General features: G+C 38.6%; 1 protein-coding gene across 1 annotated transcript; it reads right to left on the bottom strand.

The window, feature by feature from the left end:
• Positions 1–559: 559 nt before the first annotated feature.
• On the bottom strand, positions 560–12,427 carry LOC149834080 (lipid phosphate phosphatase 2-like). The gene is made up of 8 exons (XM_090009952.1): positions 12,286–12,427; positions 10,917–11,138; positions 10,731–10,818; positions 10,513–10,622; positions 10,280–10,373; positions 9,123–9,311; positions 8,965–9,024; positions 560–839 (listed from the first exon to the last, which is right to left on the bottom strand). The coding sequence occupies exons 2-8, from the start codon at positions 11,130–11,132 to the stop codon at positions 643–645; spliced, it is 954 nt and encodes a 317-aa protein (XP_089866078.1). The 5' UTR covers positions 11,133–11,138; positions 12,286–12,427; the 3' UTR covers positions 560–642.
• Positions 12,428–15,327: the final 2,900 nt, after the last annotated feature.

Genomic DNA, 15,327 nt, shown 5'->3' with positions numbered 1-15,327 from the left:
AATGTGAACCCTTTCACATTCTCGTAACCCCCTTCCCCACTAATGCCTTCATTAGTGTCAAACCGCGTCACACATAGGGTTGGACCCGATCCGAAATGTCCAACAGCACCATCTTACTCAAGCAGCCACACCAAAGACAACATTCTCTATGCAGCAGCCTGTTATACAGCAGTGCCATAATGAATCTTGATTTCTCACTGTGATATCCATCCAATCTCAGGAAGGGCGGTTAATTATCACCATGGGGTATCATGTCCCCAGAGAGAGGACCCTATCTAACGTGTCCATGTGACATTTCAATTGCATACAAAAAGTTTCGATTAGATATTCTCACAAATAAATGATAAATGTGAGCTATAGTAAATTTCATCCAAACTTGCCTACGTCCACAAAGCACGTTTGTCTGCAATCTCAAAATATGTCGTGATTGATTCAATACCAACGTTTTCTAATGGAAAAGTGTGTTATAACTTTGAACAAATAAATCAACCTGGAAACTGCAGATATGCATTTTGCTAAAAAAAACTGCACATTCACAAAACCTGAAGCAAAAGGGAGTTTATGCCAAATTACAGAAGGTACTCAACCATGTTACAGTGGGAGGGCATGTTTTTGGTGTAGGGGGAGGAGAAACAAAAGAATTCACCTTCTTCCAGCCTCCTCATCAAGTATGGGAGTGGTGTCACGCAAGTTATATCTTCCCATTCCCTCACGTTGTAAAGCATGTTGATATGCAGTCTCAATTTCCGTTCCTGGTAAACTACGGTGATTAGCATTTGATTGTTCTTGGTTGCTGTGTGAATCTGCCAACATCTGGAAATAAGCATGCGGCCCCCAACCTGCATCAGAACCACAAACACCATGTATATGTGAACAAACACAGTGTCGCAAAACATTCACATAATTACCCACACCAACATGCAACACAAAGTACCAAAAAGAAATCCATTGCGTCTAGCTGTCTCAAATAAATTGATCCATATGATAGTTTTGCAGAATATCGTAAATTCATATATCATGCCATCTGACGACAACAAACAAGTGAGGGTTTTTCCACCTATAGGGAATTTCCACCCACTTGAAGCACAAAATACAGAACAAACAAGCATCCCAAGCAGGTTTAAGTGGTAGGCATATGCTTTCTGCATTGAATTGCAATGAACAGAAATGAACGGATTCAAGCATGAACATATACCACAAAATAGCAAATGGAATAAAACAAGTGTCATTGCTGCACACAAAATGACAAAGTTACGCCTCTAGTTGTTCACCAATCAAGCTAGGATAAACATCGCAATGCGTACTGCATCTGTAGTATGATTACAGATGGCTATATATATATTACTATATTCCTACAGAGCTATGTCACACAGACTCTTCTATCAGGGCACCGCACCCAGGCAGGTGCGACACTTGGACACAGCTTCCTTTGTGTTTGGTGAAGTCAACCACACTGAGGTCTCTCTCTCTCTCTCTCTCTCTCTCTCTCTCTCTCTCTATATATATATATATATATATATATATATATATATATATATATATATATATATATATATATATATATATATGCACACAAATGCACGTAGTGTTAACTTAAAACTGTTAAAAATTATATATATCCTCCCCACACCCAAGTCTTTTTAAAGTGCCGCACCCGCACCTATGTGACATAGCTACATAGTATCTATCAAATAAAGAGCTGTCAAGCATCTGCTAATAAAACTTTCCTTGCAATCACTTTTGACTGAGTGACACTACATGGATAATGATTAATGAAACATGTCTTTCAAAGAGAAGGCCCTACATAATCTTGATCCCCCAACAGAGACCAGAGGCCAACCAAGCAAGATAACTGGCTACTTACATGAAATTTCAATTGGAACCTTGATTCCTCAACCAGAGCCATTTTGAAGAAAATGAGAATCAAAATTCATGCTAATATAGCAAAAAGGCAGATGAAGACGTTCATGCCCTTCCCAGCAGTAAAGAGGAACGTCCCAAACTTCTTTGCAGAAGTCACTGCTATGTTTCTGTCAGTTTGACATTTTTTCAGAACTCATTGTTATGTTTCTCAGTTTTTTTTTTTGAGATAAATGTTTCTGTCAGCTGACATCTCCCCCTTACTGTTCATAGTGATAGGAACATGAAGACCAGGGTTACTGGAAACGCTATAGCACTACGCGTTGCTTCCAAAACGCACAGGGAAGTGACCCTTTAAATGGGAAGGGCACTTTCCATTATGAGCAAGTGTGCTTCCCATTTTGCTGGCTTGGAGCCTTTAACAAATTTTCTTTTGCCCAATATCGGGAAAACTCGATTCCTATTCGCTTCCCAGTCGAATTCTAGGTCGCTTGGTTGAATTCTAGGTCGCTTCTGGTTTGTTTCCGAGACGATTCCCGGTTCGCTTCTAAGTCGTCCCCCGCTTCTCGCTTTCTAAAATTTTAGAAGTACCTCGCTTCCCGCTCCCTCTTCCTTGACTGGCAACTTTGATGAAGACTACCACGATATAACCAATTCAACTAATGGACCAATAAACTATCGACCAACCAATATGAAATTTCCTATATCATCAAACAAACTTGGTCATCTAACACTTGCTTTCTATATATTGATTTTCTCAATAAGATTATATGGAGAGATCTACTTTTAGGGACTAATACTTAACTAAGACAGCTACTTTTAGGGACTAATACTTAACTGAAGACAGCTACTGGAATAATTAAACATGGCTTAAAAAAATGCTTGAATAATGCAGCAAATCATGTTTTTTGAAAATCTAGAGACCCTGAAAAGGTGGATTGGACAAAACAAGACACCAATTTGGAAAATTAATTCTGGTTCAAGGAAACCCATGACCACAAAACTATGTTACTTGGACACTGACATGGATTCAGTGTCAGACATAGGTACGAAGTGTCGGAATATATATATATATATATAGAGAGAGAGAGAGAGAGGTAATTAAGTAAAAATAAAATAACTATTTCAAAAGAAAAATGAGACATCCTCATATCACTCTTCCCTATATGTGGCACCACACAATTCATCAAATTAGTAAAAAGGGGAGAGTTAATTATCCGCCTGTGTAGTTATACACTGCCGGTCCCAAGCCCGGATAAAGGAGGAGGGTTGCGGTAGGCCTGTGACAGCCAGCATAAAAACTTTGTCATATCCTATGAAAATGAACCAATATGAGAATTTCGTTGGGGCGTTCCCTACTGAGCGACGCGCTGTACTCTCTAGGCCCGGAGGCAGTGATAAATGTGCAAGGGTTGCTAGGTCGTCGCCCAGAAGCGACGCGTCACACCGGCGCCCAGGTGTGGTGTCAAATAGGCAAGGGCTCCCTCACTTTGTTGGACGGGTGGGGGTAAAGAAGTTAGTCCAAGACCATAAAATTAGGTTAGCCACTTGGAACATAGGGTCTTTAACTGGTAAGTTGGTAGAGTTAGTAGATGTTATGTGTAGGAGAAAGATTGATATTTTATGTCTTCAAGAGACCAAATGGGTAGGTGAGAAAGCTAAAGTGATAGAACCTTGGGGATATAAGATTTGGTATACAGGAATAAATAGGAATAGGAATGGAGTAGGGATTGTTATGAGTCGTCAGTTTATAGATAATGTAGTTGAGGTCCGTAGGAAGGGTGATAGAATTTTACTTATTAAATTAGTATTAGGTACGGATATTATTAATATTATTAGTGTTTATGCACCTCAAGTAGGTTTAGATGATTCCATTAAGCATCAATTTTGGGAAGATTTAGATGGAGTAGTACAAGAGACATCTTATGGAGAAAAGCTTTTCATCGGCGGTGACCTTAATGGACATGTAGGCATTAGTAGGGATGGATTTGAGAATATCCATGAAGGCTATGGTATAGGAGAAAGAAATGAAAGTGGAGAAAGGATTTTAGATTTTTGTTTGTCCTATGATATGATCTTAGCAAACACCTGGTTTAGGAAGAGGGAGTCTCACCTAGTAACATTTAAAAGTGGGGTTAATACGAGTCAGATAGATTTTTTCCTACTTAGAAAGAGAGATAGGGGTTGTTGCATCGATTGTAAGGTTATACCAGGAGAAAGTGTAGCTACACAACATAGAGTCTTAATTTTAGATCTTAGAATTAGACAATGCCGCAAAAGGGATAGACATAGGATAGATCCTAGAATTAAGTGGTGGGCACTGAAAGGAGCTAAACAAGGAATGTTTGTAGAGCAGGTAGTTAAGGAAGTTGATTGGTGTCTCGAGGAGGATTCAGAATCAATGTGGAATAAGATAGCGGGTGTTATGAGAAAGGTAGCTAAGGAGGTATTGGGTGAGTCTAAAGGCGGCCACTAGGTAAGGATACATCATGGTGGAATGAGGATGTCAAATTAGTTATTAAGGTTAAAAGAGAGTGTTATAGAAATCTAAGTAAGAGTCGTGATAATGAGAATTTGGAGAAGTATATGATAGCAAAGAAGGAAGCTAAAAAAGTTGTTCGAAACGCGAGGGCTAAGGTATATAAGGAGGTTTATGACAAGTTGGATACCAAAGAAGGCGAGAAGGATATTTATAGGCTTGCAAAGATGAGAGATAGGAAATCGAAGGATTTGGGTATGGTTAGATGTATCAAAGATGAAACGCAAAGGGTTTTAGTCAAAGATGAGGAGATTAAGGAGAGATGGAAAGATTATTTTGATAAGCTATTTAATGATAGTCATGCTCAAGATCTTGGAGACTTCTCCATTCCTTTTCATGAGATAAATCGTGACTTCATGCGCAAGATTCAAAAGAAAGAAATTGCAGAGGCTTTGAAGAAAATGAAATCAAGAAGAGCAGTTGGCCCAGATGGTATACCTATCGAGGCTTGGAAATGCTTGGGAGAGAAAGGTTTAGAATGGTTGACAAATCTTTTTAACTTGATTTGGCGAACAAATAAGATGCCTAATGAGTGGAGGAAGAGTACTTTGGTGCCTTTATATAAGAATAAGGGTGATATACAAGATTGCACAAACTATCGTGGTATAAAACTCATGAGTCATACTATGAAACTTTGGGAGAGGGTGATTGAGTCTAGGTTGAGGAAGGTTGTCATGATATCGGAGAATCAATTTGGTTTTATGCCTGGAAGATCAACTATGGAAGCTATACATCTTCTTAGACAACTTATTGAAAGATATAGAGAGAGGAACAAAGATTTGCATATGGTTTTTATTGATTTAGAGAAGGCATACGATAGAGTACCTAGGGACGTTCTCTGGTGGACAATGATGAAGAAAGGTGTTTCTCTCAAGTACATTAGTATAATTAAAGATATGTATGAAGGAGTAGTAACCAATGTCCGCACTTGTGGAGGGGTGTCAACCAATTTTCCGATAACGGTTGGGTTACATCAAGGATCTGCTTTAAGCCCTTTCCTATTTGCGATAGTGATGGATGAGCTTACGAGATCTATTCAAGAAAATGTACCGTGGTGTATGTTGTTTGCTGATGATATTGTTTTGATTGATGAGTCTAGAGCTGGGGTTAATGCTAAGTTAGAATTATGGAGACAGACATTGGAAGCTAGAGGTTTTAAGTTGAGTAAGAGTAAGACTGAATATATGGAATGTCGGTTTAGTAAGCAACGAAGTAGTGATGGGAGTGTAGTGAAGCTTGGTGAGCAAGATATACCGGTGAATGATTATTTCAAATATTTGGGATCCATCATTCAAAAGTCTGGAGAAATTGATGGAGATGTAAATCATAGGATAAAGGTTGGGTGGATGAAATGGAAAAGTGCTACTGGAGTGCTGTGCGATCGTAGAATGCCATTGCGGTTGAAGGGAAAGTTTTATAGGACGACTATTAGACCCGCTTTACTATATGGTACGGAATGTTGGGCTGCCAAGAGACATCATATTCAACAAATGAGTGTAGCTGAGATGCGGATGCTTAGATGGATGTGTGGAAATACAATAAAAGATAAGATTCGGAACGAAGAGATACGTAAGAAGGTAGGTGTTGCACCCATTGAAAATAAGATGCGAGAGAATCGTTTACGGTGGTTTGGACATATTCGGCGAAGGCCTAATGATGCTCCAGTTAGAAGGTTGGAGAAATGGGAAAATATATTAGTTAAAAGAGGTCGGGGTAGGCCTAGGAAGACTTGGATGGAGATGATAGGAAAGGATATGAATGCTTTGAACCTCACCGAGGACATGGCGTTGGATAGAAATGATTGGAGGAAAAGGATTCATGTGGAAGACCCAAAATGAATTTCTTTTTTGGTTCATATCGCTGACCCCAATTGTTTTGGGATGAAGGCGTAGTTGTTGTTGTTGTTGTTGTAACAAGGGCTTCTATTATAAAGCACATTTGGGAAAAAGGGTTACAAGGACTAGTAGATGGATCCGATCCGGAACGTAAGCTAGTTCTCACAAAAGTAAAAGGTAAGAAAGAGGTACCACCGATAGAAAATGAGAAAACCAAAGCTATAACCACTTATGAAAAGAAGTAAAATGAATAGAGGATGGGACATGTCGAGATCATGTCTTGGCTTATTATTAGTAGTGTAGATGTTAAAAAATGTTATAGCCTTGCCAAATTTGAACATGCTAACAAGGTTTGAGATTATCTTAAGAGAATGTATTTTCTTAAGGATATTGCGCATGTGTACAATGTGCAAGATAGAGTTTGGACCAAAGTTTTCAGTCGAGGAAGCTAGAGCGGGAAGTGATTCAGGAAGCGGAAGTGGGAAGTGAGGTACTTTTAAAATTTTAGAAAGCAGAAAGCATGGGATGACTTAGAAGCGAATCAGGAATCATCTCAGAAGCGACTTAAGAAGCCAGGGGGAAACGAAAAAAGAGAAAAAATAAAAATAAAAATACAAAAAAAAATAAAAAAAGGGGGGAAGTGAGCTTCCCATTTAGGGGAAACATGCTTCCCTCTGCACTTCCGGTAACTCTGGTTTGGACCATGACCCAAGGGGATAAAAGTATTAGAGAATGCTGGAACGATTTATCGAAACTTTGAGAAGAATTGACTCTTCTAGAACTAAAATGACATTGTCCTGAAGATATAGAACTTCGCCAAAAACAAATGGATGCAGAGCATTTTTATCAATTTCTCAACGGCTTAAGACCCAGAATGATTTTCGTTTTTGGTTCATATCGCCGACCCCAATTATTTTGGGATGAAGGCGTAGTAGTTGTTGTTGTTGTTGTTGTATTGAGCAAGGCTCGATTGTGGTAATAGTGTGAGCAACTAGGTTGACTTCATCATCAAATCGAGAGAGAGAGAGAGAGGTAATTAAGTGAAAATAAAAGAACTATTTCAAAAGAAGAAATGAGACATCCCCAGTTCAATCTTCCCTATATGTAGCACCACACAATTCATCAAATTTATACAAAAAAAGGAGCATTAACTCTTGAATGGGATCGAACCAGGCTTGATTATGGTAATAGTGAGAGCAACTAGCTTGCATTCATCATCAAATTGAGAGAGATAGAGACCTCTTTCTATATACTAAAGTGGCATGATGCATGCCTACTCATTTTCGTGGAGTTAGGACCCAATAAAATGTATGGAGAGAAAAAAGGGTTTAAACCAAGGTTACCGGAAGTGCTAGTAGGAGTGGGGAAGCATGCTTCCCTAAAATGCCCTTCGGAAGCGCAAAACCAGGCACTTCCAAAATGCACGAGGAAGCACCCATTTTAATTAAGAAGTGCACTTCCTATTAATAGGAAGCACGCTTCCCAGTTAACATAAAATGTGCTTCCCAACAAAGGGAAACTCGCTTCCCAATATCGGGAAGGGAGTTTTCTTTATTTTTTAATGATTGGACATTTTTAGCCCCTATCTCTCTCTGTCTCTCACTTTCTCTGCCTCTCACTCTCTCCTCCTCTCTCTCTGTCTCTTGCTCTCTCTGTCTCTCACTACCTTCCCTTAACTCTCTGTCTCTTGATCTCTTTGTCACTCACTGTCCGTTATTACATGCGGAGATGTATGCATTATGCACACACAAGAATGAGCTTCCATGTGAGTTTGTCCCTGTTGAGAATAAAGGTTGGTTATTGCATAAAAATTTGATTTTTCTTTCAAGTAGTGAGCATTGTTTACACTTTAGGTGGATGAATATTGTAAGAAAGTTCTAGCTTCAATTTTATGTTGAATAGTGGTTTGAGTAGGCTGTTAAGCAACTTAAGCTTCAGTTTGACTTGGCTCATTTGTTGAATATCTTTTGTTCCACTGCAGACCTTAGCTTTTATTTGTCTATGTAGTTTTTTATTCGTTGATCATGAATTCATGATCCAGCTTTTTGAAATTAATAGATCAACTTTAATTTTATATACTCATGTTTTATTCTGTCAATCATAACATAAATCTTATATTTTGGTAAATTAGAAAAAATATAATTACATTTTTGCTTCCTTTTGATTCTTATTTGCTTCCCACTCAAATCCTAGGTCTCTTCCCTCTTTGTTTCCCCTTCAAATCCTGTTTCGCCTCCAGTTCGATTTTTAAGTCGCTTTCGGTTCACTTTTCTTCTCACTTTCGAGGCGATTTGCGGTTTGCTTCTAAGTCGTTTTGCGCTTCCCGCTTCCTAAAATTTTAGAAGTGCCTCGCTTCCCGTTCTTGCTTCCCGAATCGCTTCCCGCTCCCGCTTTCTCGACTGACAATTCTGGTTTAACCAAGGTTGACACAAAGTGTCCGACACCGGACAAAAATATTAGACACACTTGGACAATTCTATGTTGAAAAATGAAGTTTCCATGAAGTGTCTAGGAGACTCAGCTTCAGTGTCCCAAGTGTCAGAAACTGACAGGTTGGCCCTCTAAAAGTGTCAAGGTAACATAGCCAAAAAATAGCAAGTTTCTTTAACTTGATGGAAGTCACATGCTTCATTGATTTAGGGGCTATCAAAAATTGGTTTCATAGCATAAAAAGAAACAATTATAGACAGAAAAAGGAAATGAAAGAGAAATTTGATGCTCAAAACGTACCATCTGAATGATATGGAGCTGGGAAGAACTGCAAATAGCAAAATATAGCAACTGTCATACCTGCAGAATATAGTAAAGGATCGAGTAAGAAACAAACTTAAATATGCAACTTTAGTTAAGATCACTTTGTTTAATCTCAATCATAATGGTCCACGAACCTAGAAGGCCACCAGCAAATACATCTTGCCAATGATGCCAATAGTCATCTACACGAGAAGTTCCAACAAGAGCTGCAAAAAGTAAGGGCAGGAAGACAATGCACAGCTTTGCAACATGACCTCTTCGATCAAATGCTTTAAGTTTTCCAGACAGATATAACGAAAGAAATCCTAGACCAGCAAATGACCCTGCACAAGATTTTGACTTTCAGTATGTCTTAATATCTTCCTAATGGATATAGAACCAGCCAAGTGAACATGCTACATGCATTTGTGCTTGAAAACCAACATTCTTGAAGGAATCTACACCATGTAAGCGGAATAAAAAAGAGAATGTTAAAATGATTTCTAGAAGCTGAAAAGATAAAGGGTTAAGTATGTTGAATTATCCACCAAGGGATCAATGTATAATGCACAAGAAAAATCATTGCTATGCAACTAAGTGAAACCTATTAACGCACACTATAACCGGGCAGTATTATGATTTCAACTACAATTTTTAACTCTATGTCTTTAATTGTATAAATAAATGCAAGCTTGGATCGTAGATTTGTAATACCAAATCTTAGCATTTGAACCATCATCTTCTTCTACAATTTCTACAGCTACAGCTTGCTTTTTCATAAATCCAAGTGAGAGAGAGCGAGAGAGCAGGATTGGCTTATGCTCATAGCCACCTTCCATTCACGCTAACCACGTAATGATGCTAGTACAGTTAAGAGGTGTACTGGTAAATCAACATCCATCGCGTCTAGCATTAGACATGCAATGATTTAATTTAATGCCTAAATTGGTTTCGCAAAGTGCATATACCTTGACAAGAACAGGGATTTATTTCTGTTCATTGGTTTTAACCCTCTTAGTCCCCCTTTCATGATTCACCTTTTCAGGTTTTGGCTATGCCCTAATTGTCCATTGATATGACCCCCACGTCACCAAATATTCCTACTGCTTCCTTTCCTTCTCTTTATTTTATGTGATTCACCATGAAACAAAAAGATGGCTCTATAATGCCAACCATAGAACCATTCGAGCTCTAAAACACCAAAGCTTTAAACGAGGATGAAAAAGATGGTACTGATGGAAAGAAGATAAAAAGTTTAGCAGCAGATATCTTAACTGGAAATGTGAAAAGGAAGAAGAGGAAAACAGCTTACAAGAAGTATGGCCACTAGGGAAACTCTTATGCCCTTGTTTTATGACACTATCTTCTCCATGGCAGATAACACCACCTGTCACAGCATCATAGACCTGCAAATTGTATTTTAACAATTAGTTGCAAGCAGGAAATGACATATAAACCAATAAACAAAAAACAAGATGACTAAAATTATAAATAACATATGAAAGATTCAAATAAATTCCTGAATTGAAGGAATAAAAACCCTACATCCTTTCCATCAGGGAAACATCTCCAGAAAAAATCAGGCCGAGGTCGACCAACAGCATCCTTGATAGCAGCAGTAATGACCCCCGTTATTAATACAGCAAATAAAAGTCCTGTTCATCCATGCAAAACAGTATTGTTATGCACAATGTTATCCATGACATCTGATGTTGTAAAGTACTGATGCTTCCAAGTCAGAAACAAGCATACAAGTCAGTTACCTAGTATGGCATGGTGAAAATCATAAACATCTCTTCTGATTAGATAGTATATAAGGATGATGACAAATGGCAGCACAATTGCAATTACCTGGCAAAAAATACACTAATCAGCATAACCTTAAAAGAGCAAGGCAGCACATCACTTTGAGTATGGAAGGGAATAAATTGCTGAAAAGCAGAACATACAGGGACAGCCCAAAATGGCACAGTGTTGCTCTTCAGTGGATACTTCAAGTCAGTCATCATATCCTTCCCTACAAACCGGTAAAATGGATGTATAACGCTCAAAACAATCTCTATCACCACGAGAAATACAAGTATCAGCCAATCATGCATATGCAGCTTTGCTACTTTAACTCCATGTGATTGAATTGTGTGGGCACCCAACTGAATTTCTGGCATCTTTGCCTGAAATGCAACAACCAAAAGGATAGTTAGAGCAGTTCGTTTTCAAGAGAAATGTAGGATCTTATTTCTGACACTCTAAGCATGCTCATGCTGTATCTAACAAGAGCTTTCATTATTAAAAAAGCGTGTTTTGTTTCCAAATAAATGTTTGGAGAAAAAAGCAAATAACCATGTGATCTGCCCATGGAGTAACAAAAGAACACACCACATAGGAAAATAAAAGAAGAATGAACAAGAAATGATAAACAGTTTAGATTTTCAGGTTAAGATGCACATATCATGTCTCTTGTTTCTCTTGATGCCACCTTTCTCTCTCTATGATTTATACTTCGATCCAATTCAGTTTCATGTTTGCCACATTCTCTTCTTAATTAAATTCATTTGAGGCTGTACATTTCTTCTCAATGTGTGAAACAAAAAATTTTAGTGACAAAAAGATAATTTCCCTTGTTTACTTAGAACCGCTCTATTTTTTCCTTACGGCCATACTAAAAAAAAAACTGACAATATTTTGAAGTTAACGTGATTTTATTGTAAGATTCAAAGACCCTGATATCCCAATAAAATTGTTGAAAACAAAAATATCACGATTAAAGCATTTTCATTTTTACTTTCCCACTTTCTTTTATTTTTCGAATTTCTAATTATAAATATACCAAGATTTTTTGTATAGCTCAAAAACATTTTTCATATAGAAAGATTTTCTCTTGCTGAGAAAAATCCTTGCGAACAGATTTGCTACCCAAAATCCGAAACCCTCAAATCTCAAACAGAAAAAAGCAAAAATCATTTATACCCATATCAACAAAAGAAAAGGAAAGCAAAAACCCCAACGAAAAAAACTCGATGAAGCAAGCAACACAGTAAAACTTAGCCCTGGATGGCATACGTATAAATCTACCTTAGACCAAGAACACAGCCACCAACTGCGTTTTTTTTCACTATTCTCATCTCATTATGCCAAGAGAGAGAATCTCATGCTCCCCACAAAAGAAAAAAAGAGAGAACTCTCTCCAAAATCCCAAGAAGACCGCACATATCACCTAAAAAAAGAAAGACCGAAAAAGAAAAAAAAAGAAACAAAAAAAGACATTAAAAAGAAATTTAATGAAGGAACCAGGAAGGAAAGAAAATGATGAAATCTGACCTGATTAGTAGAAACAGTACGACTCTGATTAAAGAGAACGATGGCTCAGAGAGCAACAGAATGAGAGAACTCTCTCTCTCTCTCTCTCTCTCTGTCCTTTTAATTGCAACAAACACGAACCAAGTTAGACAAAGGGATTCACAGGTACCCGTAGGTGGTTTGCTTGGAAGTATGTGAAAAGGTGGCACCCGTCCAGTCTTGATGGCTTCTGTCTAAAGGGAAAGCCTTCCATTTTTTTATTTTTTTATCGTTTATTGTAAGGCCGACATACGCAGTATTACGTAAGAAATGAGTGGATCGTGGTCTGGACCCAATCGGTTCATATCCGGTTCTGATGTATTATATATATATATATATATATATATATATATATACACACAGAGAGAGAGAGAGAGAGGGGGTCATCTCAGAGACACCCGTCAAAACAAACAATGAATAAGCTCATTGTGAGCGATTCATTTTAATGGCCTCGATTCCGAGAGAACTATTTGATGGCCACGATTTTGACAAAATTGGTTTATACGGAGATGGGCAAGATGAACGGCATCCAAAACATGTACGAATGAGATGCCCATCACATGCATGGGCTCCAGTCCTTTTTTTTTTATGTCCTTCAAGTTTCAGATGGACGGCATCAGGATGGTTTAAAATGAACGGCTCACGATGAGCTTCTTCACTGTTTTGACGGGAGGTGGTCATTTTTTAAGATGAACAACATCCAAGGCGCTGATGTAAACCTTGGGGAAAGATACTTGGGAAGCAGCAGTCATACGAGTTAGTGACAGGTTATCGGGTGAGTCAGCGCAGCCATGCGGGTTAGTGGCAGGGTCATCGGGTGTTGGCTGGGCGATCGCTGTGCAACTATGGAGGTGTATCGATTAAGTTCAGTGTTTTCGGCGCAACTTCAACTTGTGAATCCATTGCGGTTTATCAAAGCCTCAAAGCAGTTGTGAAGACGTCAAGTTTGCAGTGCTCATCCGCGAAAACGATGCGTACTAACCTCTTTTATAGATTTTATTCATTCCATCTGCCGCACATGTTCACTGCTTGTGTATTCTGTGTTGTGCCGCATGCTTGCCTTGGACTGATCTCATAGGTGCTTGCACTGTATTAATCTTGCATCCGTTGTTCGGTTGTGAGACTCTTTCACAATTATCGCAAGCCAAGGGAGGTTTTTTGCTCATGCGGTAGCTTGCCTTGTCACTATCTGAAGGGTGGTTTCTCACCTTCCTCCTTCAGTGCGCGCAGAGCAGAATGTAGAAGAACAGATCCGTGCTCGAATCCAGTTCGCCATACATCCCAGGATCAAGTTGATCTTCTGCAACAAAGAACCTGCCCTGCTAGAATATCGAACCAGATTTGTATCGAGCCTATCTAGTATGCATCTGCAAGGCACCATTCCAATAGCAGACGTTGTGTCAACGATGCAGCCGTGTCTTGTCGCATCCTACAACGGGTATCGCACCGCATCTTTCATCATGTGTAGACTGTGCATCATCAAACATCAGCACGCGCATTGTCGTCGCACATCGCAGCGCCTCATCCTTCACAATGCACTGTAGTGCTTCATTTGCCGCAGCGCACTGCAGCGTCTCATCCTCCGCAACGCACCGTAGTGCATCACCGTTGTAACGCACCGCCACTCTTCTTCACCGTGTGCTTTCGTCGTGGCTCACGCATGTGTTAACATTTCTAGCAAGCACCATGCGTGACAGCAACTGCATCACTTTAGCTCGTGCCAGACACGCGATTCTCAGTTGCAGTTTGCCAACCTATGTGACTTCAACCGCAACACAGTCACCTATGGGTGTGCATTCACTGCGACGATAGAGTGAATTGCTAATTGTGTTCACAGCTTGTGCATTCAGACTGTGCGTCAGCCATAGGCTACAGCCGTGTGCAAGCATCTTGTCAACAACAGCCGATTGCATCTACTTTGCTTACTTGCTTTATTAATTTTGAGGTTGAGCTTGTAACTCCAAGTATATGCTAGACAAAACCCGCTTCAAGCCTTGTAAGCTTTAATTTCCTAGTCTAAGTATGGTTTGCACACTAGTACACATGCAATTGGGGCTTCGTACATGCTCAAGTGTACAAGAAGAGCTTAAGCATTTTGGCATTGAGCTTGAACATCCATCCGCACGCAAAGCCATTGAGGACCATCTGTAAGGTCCAAAGTCTTCAAAAATGGATCTGAAAATTAAGGTATCACCAAGTGGTATCGAAGCCAACGAAAGCAATAAACTCGATGAGGGGTCTAGTGTAACACCCCAATTTTTCATAACCCAAAAATTGTGAAAAAAAAATTATATATACTTTTAAATATTTTAGCAAATAATAGTAGAAAGAAAAACTCGTTGAGTCTAAAATTTGGCATGCTACTTCTCTTATACATGTATAACAATATGATTGTGGGGATTCAAAAGAAATAAATTTCAACTTGCATAAAATATATCAATGTTCACAACCATTCAAAAATTAATTACATTATTTCATTGACATAATAATCAAATAATAAATCAGAATCCAAAAATTTTTTAAATACAAAAGAAAGGTAGGCTCAGTCCCTGTCGCAACCTCTTGCCTTCGCATGTAAGCTACTCTTCACTACTTGAAAAATATTAAACTGTATAGGGTCAGACAACACATGTCTCAATAGAGTGAGATATACTAAACTCGTACGACAAAAATATAAAGCAAAAATTTCAACAGCAGTTTCATAGTCTAACATTTAAAATTTACTGAAATAATTATATAACTAGCTAGTCGTGCATATTCAATCTATCAAATTAAACAAAAGAGCACCAATTCATACATTCAAGAATTAAAATGCATGAGCAGTTAATATGCATGACTTAGCATATATAGAAACCCTTCGATGCGTACGTATATTATTGTCTTTAATTACATTCTCTTTCTTAAATAATGCATGAAATGCTTAACAAATGCACATACATCTTAAGTTATCACTTTTTAGCCCTACTAATACGACACAGGTTTGACTCTCAGATCAGGACTATGGCTCAGGTAGTATTTTATATA

The sequence above is a fragment of the Nuphar pumila genome, chromosome 6 (genome assembly GCF_984573655.1).
Source record: "Nuphar pumila chromosome 6, dmNupPumi1.hap1.1, whole genome shotgun sequence".
Taxonomy (NCBI): domain Eukaryota; kingdom Viridiplantae; phylum Streptophyta; class Magnoliopsida; order Nymphaeales; family Nymphaeaceae; genus Nuphar; species Nuphar pumila.
This window is presented reverse-complemented; position numbering and strand designations above follow the sequence as displayed.

Excerpts from the sequence above, each read along its gene's own strand:
- LOC149834080 (XM_090009952.1), bottom strand. The coding sequence starts at position 11,132 with ATGCCAGAAATTCAGTTGGGTGCCCACACAATTCAATCACATGGAGTT. Across the intron at positions 10,623-10,730 it reads TTTTCACCATGCCATACTAG|GACTTTTATTTGCTGTATTA; the intron begins GTAACTGACTTG and ends ATGGATGAACAG. Across the intron at positions 10,374-10,512 it reads GTTTCCCTGATGGAAAGGAT|GTCTATGATGCTGTGACAGG; the intron begins GTAGGGTTTTTA and ends TACAATTTGCAG.